The sequence below is a fragment of the Arctopsyche grandis genome, chromosome 12 (assembly GCF_051622035.1).
Source record: "Arctopsyche grandis isolate Sample6627 chromosome 12, ASM5162203v2, whole genome shotgun sequence".
Lineage (NCBI taxonomy): Eukaryota > Metazoa > Arthropoda > Insecta > Trichoptera > Hydropsychidae > Arctopsyche > Arctopsyche grandis.
In genome coordinates this window covers 8,089,630-8,102,359 of record NC_135366.1, presented here as the reverse complement: position 1 = coordinate 8,102,359, position 12,730 = coordinate 8,089,630, and the positions used below count along the sequence as shown (strand labels likewise).

The window sequence follows — 12,730 nt, the reverse complement described above, 5'->3', positions numbered from 1 at the left end:
CACCAAGCAATTTCCGAGCAACTTGGCTGAAGGCAACCAGACCAATGTATGCAGTTAGATGGGGCGTGCCACACCCGTCAACTTCTTGGCCGCTCACATTTCCATACTTTTATTCTGGTGTCGTGACAAGTCAGTTGCTTGCAAGTCGCTCGGTGTAGCCCGGCTCTCGTTAGCCACTCGAATGAAAGCTAAATGCTGATCGGTTATTATTTCTATCATATAAAAGTAAACAAGAATAAAATGGAGGGCATATACCATAAAACATGTTTAATAATGTGGTAAGGTTTTTGTTTTTCAATTTTAAAATCCAATTGGCTGACAGTGTTATGATTTTATTTTTGTAGTTATCTTGTTATTTATTTATTTTATTTTATTTTTAACCTATTAGCCACAGTGACATTACAGAGTACTCTAACGCGTCACTGTGGCCAGTCACATAATCATAACACAAATAAAGGTATATAAAATATCCGTGCTCGATGATATTTATAATTGAAAAAATCAACCAGGGGCGTTGTTCCACAACCACTCAACCAGTTCAGTGCAGCTTACATTAATTACAGGTCAATTTCACCAGCAACCCGGTTGAGCAGATATATCGCTCTAGAAATTGGAGATGTTGCCAACATATTTGTGCGAGGAGAAAACCAATTACGATTCCTCAGGTCCCTGAACTAACTAGGTGTATAAAACTTAAATTCATTAAGAAGCTGAGGATTGTGTACTAACCTATTTAATAGCTTAAAAAAGTGCGTTCCCAGAAACGGAACACGACGAGACTTCAATGAGTGAAAGCCCTAATAAGAAAATATAGGTATGTAAATTTTAAATGGAAGAGTTGTCTGTTACAAATAATTACTATCGTATTCGATCGAATAAACTATTACATATTTTCAAATTAAGGAAATAAGAAAAAGTATTTGATTTTTATTTAATTTATTTTCTACACCTTTCAAACAAGTAACATTTCAATTGGTTTCTATACACATAAATATCATCTACAAATTTATTTTATTGTCATAACAATTCATTTTTATCATATTGATAATATAAATTTTGCAAGCAATTTTTTATATAAAACTACCATACATTTTTTTTTATTCACAATTATTCAATATGTTTAATATATTAAACAAACCTTATTGATTTTGCTCAGCAATCATTTTTATGTTTGAGAAAAAATTTAAATAATTTCAAGGCATATGAAATTTTATTGTCTGGCATTTCAATCCATTTGATGAACATCTTTATAAATTATATATGAACCGAAATAGAAACTTCATAATTGTAAATTTTTATGATATTGATATCAATTAGCAAAAAAATTAGATGCATTTGTTGAATATTTCTTTTTCAAGACTGTTAGTAATTTAAAGCGAAATTTAAATTTTACACACATTACACATTTTATATCTGCAACATACAATAGTAAAACATTTTATCAAAACAAACATTATACTGTTTAATAATTCTCACGAAAAACAAAAAGGTAAATTCTCTGAAATACAAAAATAGTTATTTAATATCTATAAAATTTGGAATCGTACATGATACACAAGGAATCAATTTTTAAATATATATTACATATACATACATAGTCTGTAAATATTTTATTGTCATATTCATCTAAAATTTTATATTTTTTAAAGTGGTTATTTCCACACTTTTGCACATATTTAATACACATGAAATGCATTATCAGCATTATAGATATAATACAATGTTTAATTGAAGAAATTAAATTACAAGCCCAATTATATGGGATATATTTATTATGACTGTATGTCACAATATATTGTATATATGTATGTAGTTATGTGTGTGCTGTAAATTCTCAAATTAATAACTTAATTGAAATCAAAATTATATATCGATTGTATGTATATTTAATCGAGAGCTAGAGATTTACCATTATATCTCAAGAATCCTGTCACTTATTTTATGTGTGAGTATGTATGATGGGAGTTTGACAAAGGACTATATTTACTTCAAAATCTGCTGTTATTCAAGCTATAATGGTAGATCTATACGACTCATTATAATATATTTTTACTGCTTGATAGCATAGCTAGCTAAAAACTTTTCGAAACATCATCTGTCATTCAGCAAATTTCTACTACACAAACATTTATCATCTTTAACCAAAAATCACATTTTTCTCAAATATACTGCAACTATAGATTTAAAATAAAACTTATTTAAATATATAAAGATAAATCAATACAATAAATGCTGAGATACATGTAAAATAATACCCATACTTAAAGTGCTAACTTTTTTAACTTCGCAATAAAATAAAATTATAACATATTTGCTAGGCTATGAGTTATGCGATTAGGTATTTTCTCATTTAATCAGCATTTTTATGTACAAAAATAATATTATATTCGAAAACATTACACAATTATTTAAAACTATTATCACAATAAGAAAAATATTTCTATGCCAAATATTAAATGAAAAATATATATATTATTTTTCAGTATTATTCAATATATGCCAATATTATCGATGTTAGAATGACACTTAAATTTTTTGGGAACGTTGACATTCATTCATTTTTATTAACATAAATATTGAACTTCCACAATTTATTTATTTCGTATTATATCCAATCACATATCAAAATAAACACTATGATAGCAAGAATAGAATAATGAATTATACAAGAATATAATATAATAATATATTAAGTGTCATTTATATAGTATAGCATTTGTGGATTTGGTAAACATATATATGTATATAAATCAATTTTAATAATCAGAATAAATTGGCACTCCAGTAATAATTGGCACATTACATGTTTCTATAAAATAATTGGGTAAACGCACAGCAACATTTTTTCTAAAAATATGTCACAATAGATAATACTGTTTAATGTCACTCAGAGACAAAAATTAAGCTCAAATTCAAAACTATTACACTTAGTACTATTCATATTTATAATCTACAAAATGACTTCACTCTCTTCGAAGATTTAATTATTGTCATAAATTTAAAGATTTAATACAGTACATTTACGTATGCATATGTAGTATTAAAGTTTTCTATTTCTTAAAGTGATCACTATGATTATCTAACAAATACCCTTCAAAGTCAATTAAACATTTAATCTGGAAATAGTATAAGAGGAACTATATAAATAAATATCCTATATAATAAGAGACGTATTGTCAAATACACTTAACAAATTGGAATTGGAAGATTATTTCAAATAATGTATTAGGTAGGTATATTAAAATCAGTATACATATTTATAAATGCATTTTTATCATTTATCAAATCGATTTAAAATTTCTGAATGTATCAATATAAATTTCAATATTTATATATATGTATATATACATATATAGAGTACAATAAGCGCCAGGTTTTTATAAAAACTATTATTTGGGAGTATAAACATAAACTTTAACATGGTTCAATACAAGTATACATAATATTATATATAAGTTTATTGTCAATATATATTTTTCAAAGACGAGTTTGAAAAAGGGACCAAGTACATGTATTTTATAAACATTAGTGAATCAAAATGTCAATTTTTATAAGATAGTACGGGAATGTAAATTAGTATCAACCGTTCAATGTAAATTGTAAGACTTTTAAACAATCAAGCAAAAGTTTCAATTATTAACCTTCGGTGAATACAGCGACATTTGTCACTGTTTGAAATAGAATCATTACCGAGGAAGATTTAAAATTTATTTTAGCACCCATTTTGAACGTCAATAGCATTGGAATGTTGGGCGCAACATCTACATAAGAATGGTTGCCTACCATGCATTTGGATTTCACCAATTAGGAAAAAAGGAATGTTCCTGATACTGAATAACGAACGCGCCCATATTACAAGATAATAGCGTAAGGGACGCATGTAAGTTAAACGACAGTATGCATATGATAATTTAAACACAAATATTCATTTAAGCAACACCTTGTGCAGCTTGTCTACGTAGATCCGACTTAATTGTAGCTGTGATGATAGTTCCACACACCAAAATCATGCAAAGCGTTATGTTTGACCAAACGTCGCCCCACATCTTCAAGAAATAGCCGTACATTATTGTTAAGGCTATACCAAACACCTAAGATAAAACATTTAAATTAAAATTTGAACATCTCACATATATGTAAATATAGAAAAAAACAATGAGTAAATAAAATTAACCTGAGCTGCAGCATTCAAAATACCAGCCGTTGTGCCTTCTGGTTCCGGATAGGTTACTTCAGCTGCAAATTCAAACCCGACCGCCAAATAACCAGTCATGAAAAATCTATAAAAAGGAAAAATAAAAGTCTTTTGCGTTTGTATTAATAATAATAATAATATTAATAATGATAAATTACCCTAGTAAGAAGCTGCTAATGTAAACGATGACAATATATCCAGTGCTAAGAGTGAAAGTGTATATAACCATTCCGATAAGCGAAGCTGAATATACTCCAAAAGCTGTTTCTTTGAAGCGGTGAGTTTTATCAAGTATTATTCCACACATTACAGAGCCCAACATTCCAGCTAAAACTATAACTAGACCAATCCTTCCTGCATCTTCATTGGCACCCTTTAAATACAAAAATATTGTACATAAATAAACAATTTCATCAGATAATCGTAGAGATAGGAAACAAGTTCAAATTTAGTTCACCGGATAATATTGAAGAATCACTTGATTCAATAGTGTAGATATAGCGTAGAAGCAACCAACGTTCATTCCATAAGAGAGAAGTAACAAAATGTAGTTGCGATTCGTAGCCAAACGTTTGATCGACTTGAAGAAGTTATCTCCGATTGGATTTTGAATATCTTGTGCAGCCGAAGGAGGCGTAGGAGGTCCGGCTTTAAAGACTGAAATCAAAAGAAATGATTGCATCACGGTGAATAAGGCAACAGTGTAAGACATGATATTTGTAAATCGTCAAAAAAGGGATATGTTGCGCATAGAAATAATACCCATGATTAAAATGATTTAAAAAACAAATAACAATTAAAAAAAAAAACGAGCACCATCTACGAGCATAAAATTAAACTTGATGTAAGATAAGATTGAGAATATTTAAAAGATGTAGGCTTTTGGCTCACCCAATGCCAGACGTAACAGCGAACTAGCACATGTCTACGGCCAATCAAGGGCGCAACAATAGGCGATCTTCATCAAATAATCTTTTTCTGTAAAAAAACTGGCGAAATACAAATGTGCAAATTAAAAGAAAAATGAGCCTAACTGAACACGTGAGATTGAAAAGTTTGGAAAGTAAAAACAAACCAAGATTTGATATCTATATATGTATGTATGTATGTATTTTTAAAAAAATTCCCACGAATGATTAGAGCATATAAAGGAAATATTTATTCATTAACCTGTGATGATTGAAAATGACATAAAAAATTGCAAGCGCCATTTTAACATAATAAAACTGAAAGATTTTGTGTTTGAATTTGTATAGCGATGATAAAAAAGTTTGTAAAAACAAATCAAGAATTATATGAATACAATAATAATAAAATAATGAGTTGAAAAGCGTTTTAATGAAAAGTATGCAATAAAAATTAGACTTACAAAGTAAAATGAGAACGAAGAGGACTGTAGTGAGTCCAGCTAAGCAGTAGAACATCACACTGAGGTCGTGGCCAATTTGCTCATAGTTTCCACTGTTCTTCACAAGCATTGGAGGAAGTAAGAACCCGGCTGCTATACCCAACTGCAAATCAAAGAAAACTTTATATGTAAAGCATTACATTCATAAACAAATTTATACTACACGTATGTAAAATGTTTCAATTTATACAAAGTCAACGATAAAATCCGATTTTTTCCCCCCATATTTATTCCGCATCTTCACAGTAAGATATCTTAGTTAATAGAAAAAAGTTAAGTGGAGAGATAGTTGAAATACACAACAACAATTAAGAAAGTGTGCAAACTTATTCAACGATCCTTTTCTGCGAGACTTTTTAGTAGTTGTTTAGTAGAAACATTTATAGAGATTTTCTTACTCAAATCGAGGTGATAAATTAAAAGTAAAATATGTCGTACAAAAGTTTAAGTGGACGAGATAAAAGAAGTCGAATTAAAAGTTTTGTTTCAACTCCCGGACACAACTATTGACTTCGATCCTTTCAACCTGTTCAACTTGAAATAATCCTACCCTAGTTTTCTGTTTAGACCACACTTTATTTATTTTCATTACATATATGTATATTCTAAGATGTCACTATATCTAAGCATATGAAAAAACAGTAATTTATAGAAATATTTCCCAAAATATACTATAATATAAATATAGGTTTATTTATATACGATTTGAATATATCTATACAAAGGTTCTCACATATTTCTAAGCTTTTTATTTATTCTAGTACTTTCGAACAAACAAGTGTTCGTAGAAAGGTAGTTTTTATAATAGGTTTAAAAATAGATTTTTGAGCTCTTTTTTATTCCTATTATGCTGTAAATTAACATTAAAATAATATAATACCATAATTACTAACAAAAAAAAAATGTAAAATAAAAAATGATCAGTCGATCAGTCGCTATTAAAATATATATAAGATGTATTGTGAACATAATTTATTAATAATAAAAAGCATTAAGAAATCAAAAATAAAATCAATAGGAAGCTAAGTTTAGTTTAATATTGAATTGAACAATTTATTTATACAAATATGTAAGAACCGGAAAACTATGTTCTACCATAAAAGTGGAGAGCTCCACTATAAAAAACACGTAAAGTAATACCGTGTACATATATGCACGTAAATACGAATGTAGTTAAAACTATTGCATGCACATGTGAATATGTATGTACATATGTATTGCGCAAGCTCGTTAACATATGTATGTAGTTAATTCTCGCTCTAATCTTGTATAATAGATAGTTTCCACTGGATTTACTTGATTACTGTTTCGCACCAGTCACTCAGGTGAGTATAATTTACTCATGTTCAAGGTTGATATAGATGTACATATACATATGTACATTTATGTATTTTATAGAGATAACTATAGGTATTGTATATTAGTTTATAATACATATACAGAAAAATAAAATTAATGACAGTCATATGTAGAATAATATTGCATTAATAGGAATATTAAAAAAATGGGTAAATAAATATGATATACTCTCAATTATATGATTCTTGGAAAACAATACATCCATTATTCATCGAATTCGTTGAATCACTTTATAAGATTGATGCAAATGTGTGCAATATATACATATATATTTATAATATATATGTATGTACAATACATAAATATATCTCTTTTTGGTAATTTCTATTATCTCATATATAATTTAGAAAGAGACTTTGTATGTAATGTTTGAGTGGGAGAATCCGTGACGCTAAATTTAATAAAAAAAAACAAATGAATATTCAAATAAATTTAAATAAAATAAAAATATTCAAGTAAATTAAATAAAATGTTTACTATTACATTAGCCATGTTTAAGCGGTTTATATTACAAATACCGAGCGAAGTCGGGTAAAACCACTAGTATATGTATTAAAAGTAACCAATATGAAATAAATGGTACTACTTTAGTATGCGATCTACCTTAGCATGCGATCTACCTTTGAATCGCAGTCGAGTATTATATGTACATACGAGTCTTTGAGATTTTGACTTATTCGAACTCGGAATCGATCATTGATCACGTTTTCATGATCTAGTTTTTATTTGTATCTTAGCAACGAAATGTTTATTACAATTTTTGTTTTTTCCTGCCGCACCATAATGTTGTCGAAGCATTTCTATCAAAATATCGTCAGCAGATACATATCTCTTAACCAAATCTTAAATGAATACTGCCAACCTTAACTTAACCTAACCTATCCTGACCCTTAAATAAATAAGTGTTGGGTGCTAAGATATATTTTTTTTTTTGTGAAAATATTGATGAAATAAAACATTAAAAAAAAAGATATCTTAGCAGCCAACATTTATTTATTTAAGGGTCAGAATATGTTAGGTTAAGTTAAGTTGGCCCTAATCATTTAAGATTAGGTTGTCGGTATTATTCAGCCTCAGTGTCACACGCGAGAACTGAGACCGCATATTAAAGTAAACACGTGAATGTAGATCGCATACTAAAGTAGATATGTGAAGGTAGACCGCATACTAAAGTAGCACCAAATAAATATTATATTATAATGTACTGAAAAAAAAAAACGGAAAATTCATAATACGTACATTTAATATGTTTCCACATCCGCAGTCAATCAAAAACATGCACAAATCTTATTTCCCAAGGCAAAATGTCTTTAGAAGTTCTTTTTGCAAAAGTACACAATTTTCATGCCCCAAAAGAGTACGAGCGATAAACCCTAATATCATCAGGCAACAGAGAACGAAACAAGCATGCGAGAGCTTCACAGAAACTCGGAGAGTTTTCATCTTGAAAATGAAGTGACATGCTCACACGATAAGGGCTCGTGCACATCGGTCCGCAGCACCTAAACAACGTCACCGAGGTTTATTATTTAATTGTGTGCGACTGAGATAAAAAGATTAAGTCATCCGAATGCGAAATTCTAAATTACAACGCGTTTATCGCGGCGAAACACGCCAAAATGGCGTCGCCGATAAACCAATAAACCCGTGATTTGTTCGGACGCGCACAAAAACTAACCCCCGAACGTATTCGTTCATCGAAATATATAATTGAATATTCCCGAGGATAGCATTCGGGGATGTGTATGACATATTATACAAACGAGTGTATGTATGCAGTGGCGGACTGGCCATACAAGCGAACATGCCCGATGGCATGTGGGCCCCACTATCTGTTAGAAAATATTGGCCGTCAGTAAAATTAAATAACTTTTTAACTATTTCACGTGTGTAAAAATTTATAGGATATTGCACTTTGGGACCTAAAGTTTGGCTATTTCAACAAAACAATTTCTTACGATATACACAAACAACTAATACCTGCTTTAACAGCCCAAGGATCGGTTAACTTTTTTTATTAGGCTCGAAATGTAAGTTTCAACATTTGTTTCAACATTTCTAACATTTCTAACCTTAATATTATGTGTATACCAATACCTATATATGTAACAACTACCTACTGAAATAAAAATGGGAATAAACAAATTTCCGTAAATAATATAAACTGAATTGCTTAAAACAATTTTGATAGGACGATTCATCATCAACCAGCGATTTAAATTTACTTCATACTTTCAAAATAACATTTGATTATACTTTGACGATATAGTAAGATTTAAATACACAATTTTAAACAGTTTCCGAATATAAAATCTATTCGTAATCTAGACACATCCATGTATATAGAAATATAGGATAGGGGCCCCCTCCCCAAAATCCCGATTTTCGCATGATCACAAAACTTTATCTATTGTTATTACGTACATATGTATCAGTGGCGGACGGTGGGTGTTAATACCGGGTGTGCTGTGTATGCCGTAGGGCGTAGGGTATAAAATTAGCAATTAAAAAAAAATACTCGTTTTGCATTACAAAAATTTTTAATTTATTAGTTATTTATACATAAGTTCAATGCGACGTTTCTGAGACATAAACTTTTCAATCACGTCTGCATAGAATGTGTCTTTCTGTTTTAATTCCACCAATAACTTTTTTTCTATTGAAATTAAGCTAAGGCCACATAATCTATCTTGACCTTGCGTACCTCTATAGCAAGTTTTTATTCTTTTCAGCGCCGAAAAAGAACGTTCTGCTGAAGCTGTACTGCTTGGTATCGTTAATATTAATTCTCCCAGCTTAAACACCTCTTTAAAACCAGATTCGAGGTTATTTTTTGTCATGAATTGTATTAATTCATGAACAGGTTTCTCTGAAAATTCAGAGCTGGAATATAGCACAATGAGTTCGTTTTTCAATCGAATATAATCAAACAGTGATCCATAAAAATCTTTTAATTTATTAATTAAAACATTTGGAAAATTTTCTTTATATTCGTCATATTTATCATTACAAAGAAGGTGGAAATATTCTAATTTGGAAAGTTAAGAATATCTACATTCGACTTGTGCGATTATGCTATCAACTATTTTGAAATATAATTGACGAAATGAAGTTTTATCTTCTACTTCTGAATAATTTTTTAATCTTTGTGGCCTACGATCATGATCATCATTTTTTTCATTTAAATAATTATTCCATAACATTTCAAAATTATTATCCCTTTCGTATTTCAGTTGCTGCAAAACATCATTAATTTTTTTACAACAATATAAAACGTCCGAAGATTTAGATTGAAGAATGTTATACAAAACATCAGTTATTCCAAACAGTTTTGAAAAAATTTGAGGAAGTTTAATTGTTTGAAAATCCTCTAAAAAGCCTAAAAACCCTCGTGCTTTTATAACAGTATCTGTGTCCCATAATTCACAATTTTCTATAACATGTCGAAAAAAATCTGTAAATTGACTTCTGTATTGTTGTACTGTGCTACTTAAACGAGATGTAAAATTCCACCTTGTGGGTGCTACAGAGGGAAGTCTTTTTGTCACAAATTCCTGTAAAGCGAATACTCTTTTGGAAGATTTTGAAAAGTATGTAGACAATCCATTTAAAGTTTGAAAAAATGATTTACTTTCTTTAATATCAGAAAGACCTTGCTGCAATACTAAATTCAATACATGAGCATAACAGTGTGTAAAAAGAGCAAAAGGATAAGCATTGAGGACTTTGGATTGCAAACCATTTACGTGTCCACTCATTACACTTGCTCCATCATAAGTCTGTCCAACCAATTTGTCTTGAATTTTAAATTCTTCAACTATGTTCACCACGTGACGGAATAGACCATTAGATGTTTTATCAGCACTAACGTCTGTAAAACTAATAAACCGTTCATGTACATTGCCTTTACATACAAAACGTAAAACTGTTGAGAGCTGTGATTTTGTCATTATATCTGAAGTTTCATCGAGAATAATAGCAACAAAACTTGCTGACTCTACTTCATTTTTTATATGAACTTTAATAACATGAGCGATTGCTTCGATTATGTCATTTTGTATACTTGGAGAAGTACCACGAAAGGTAGTAGCAGTATTTAAATGAGTATCTAAAACAGAATCATATTCTCGAAGAGCATTTAGATATTCAATGTAATTGCCTTTGTTTACGGAATTACATGACTCGTCGTGACCTCGCAGGGACAGTTCTTGTTTTCCTAGATAGATTATTGCGTTAATAATTCGTTTTAAAACATCTCTATTTTTATTTACTTGTTCATTATGTCGACTTATTTCGGCTTTACGTTGACTGTCAATTAATACGTCGATTCGTTGTTTGCCAAACATTTGTATGGAAAGAAATGATTGAACGTGTGCCTGCGATCCTTCGTGTTTCTTCAGTGCTGCTGTCAAATGGTTGAGATCAGCAAATCCTTCTTTGTTCCACACATTAATATCTTTGGAGAACAATAAACATGGCCAGCAGAAAAGTTTGGATCGAATTTCACAGCCTGTAATCCATTCGAATTTTTTATAATTTGAAACGCAAAAATGTCTAGTGTAAACTTTTGTTTTTTTCTTTATGCAAACTGGATAAATTTGGAAGAGACGGACACGGTTTCCCATCCTTAATTATTTTTAATTTTATCTCAAAACTTCTATTTGAAAACGGAATAGTTAAAATGTCTTGAACACTGTTAGCCATTATTAGTTATTAGAGGTATGACTGAGATACGAATGACCATAAAAATACGAATGTGCGAAAAAGTACGAGAGCACGTGTCGCATCGCATTCGGTCAATTGCCGAGTGGTGCGGTGCGGTGCGGTGCGCGGTGCTCTGAAGTCGTAGCACACCGTACGTCTTAATATCGCGAACAAACCTATACAAGCGAATATCCGCCTGCACACTCCAACCAAACCCACCAATTTGCTGCACGGCATAGGTATTCTCTCGTCGCGGCGCACAAACTACATCTAACATCACACAACACGCTGCAGACTGCACACCACACCATACACCACACCATACATTTAGCGCACGCGGTAAATACACCATACACATCAATGCCTGTTTATACAACAACACATTATTTTGTATTAAAATACTACTTTATGTGGTCTTTGGTTTTCACGGGTGTGCGCCGCACACCTAGCACACACCCAATATACGCCACTGATATGTATGGATGTATGTACATAGATAAAGTGAAAAGACAGTCGGTAGAAATTAAGTTAATTGATAGTTTTTTAGTGACTCAGTTTGATGGTCGATTTTTGTTGACCATGTGAAGATTTGTGGAAAAAATTTTTCGCCGCGGCGCTTTTTTCACGTTTTTCATAATATTTTTTTATCAAAAATAAGCTTATTTTTTTCATATTTTATAACTCAATAAGGTGTATGCAAAGAATATTTTCCATTTTTATTCCGATATAAAAAAGATTTTTTGAAAAAAAAATCTATTTGACCAATCTTTGCCCGCGCCCCCCAAGAAAAAACTGAAATGACGTCCCTGATTGTTTTCTACCGAAAGTAAAAGCCGCTTTTATGCCGCATTCTTTTATGATGAATTCTATTTACCTAGGACAAGGGTTAAAAAGAAATATACAATGTAATTTATGGTTCTATTTTGCTTTTGCCATTTTTCTTGTACTTAAATTTGTTTATTCCCATTTTTGAAAAAATTTTTTTTTACCCTTGATTTTTAGCGTGATGGAAAGAAGAAAATTTTGTTTTATGGGGGGGGGGGTGGACAATTTTTTTTAACCCT

At 30.4% G+C, this 12,730-nt stretch overlaps 2 protein-coding genes across 2 annotated transcripts in view; one reads left to right on the top strand and one right to left on the bottom strand.

The window, feature by feature from the left end:
* Nucleotides 1-12,730, top strand: part of LOC143920231 (uncharacterized) — a 433,558-nt gene that overhangs the window by 79,727 nt on the left and 341,101 nt on the right. The window lies entirely within an intron of this gene.
* Nucleotides 3,551-12,730, bottom strand: part of HisT (Histamine transporter) — a 79,479-nt gene continuing 70,299 nt past the window's right edge. The window contains exons 7-11 of the mRNA XM_077442978.1: nt 5,565-5,706; nt 4,653-4,852; nt 4,354-4,568; nt 4,175-4,280; nt 3,551-4,091 (exon numbers count right to left, since the gene is read on the bottom strand). Of these exons, the coding sequence (XP_077299104.1) occupies nt 3,930-4,091; nt 4,175-4,280; nt 4,354-4,568; nt 4,653-4,852; nt 5,565-5,706 (825 nt within the window). The 3' untranslated portion in view covers nt 3,551-3,929. The remainder of the gene's footprint in view (nt 4,092-4,174; nt 4,281-4,353; nt 4,569-4,652; nt 4,853-5,564; nt 5,707-12,730) is intronic.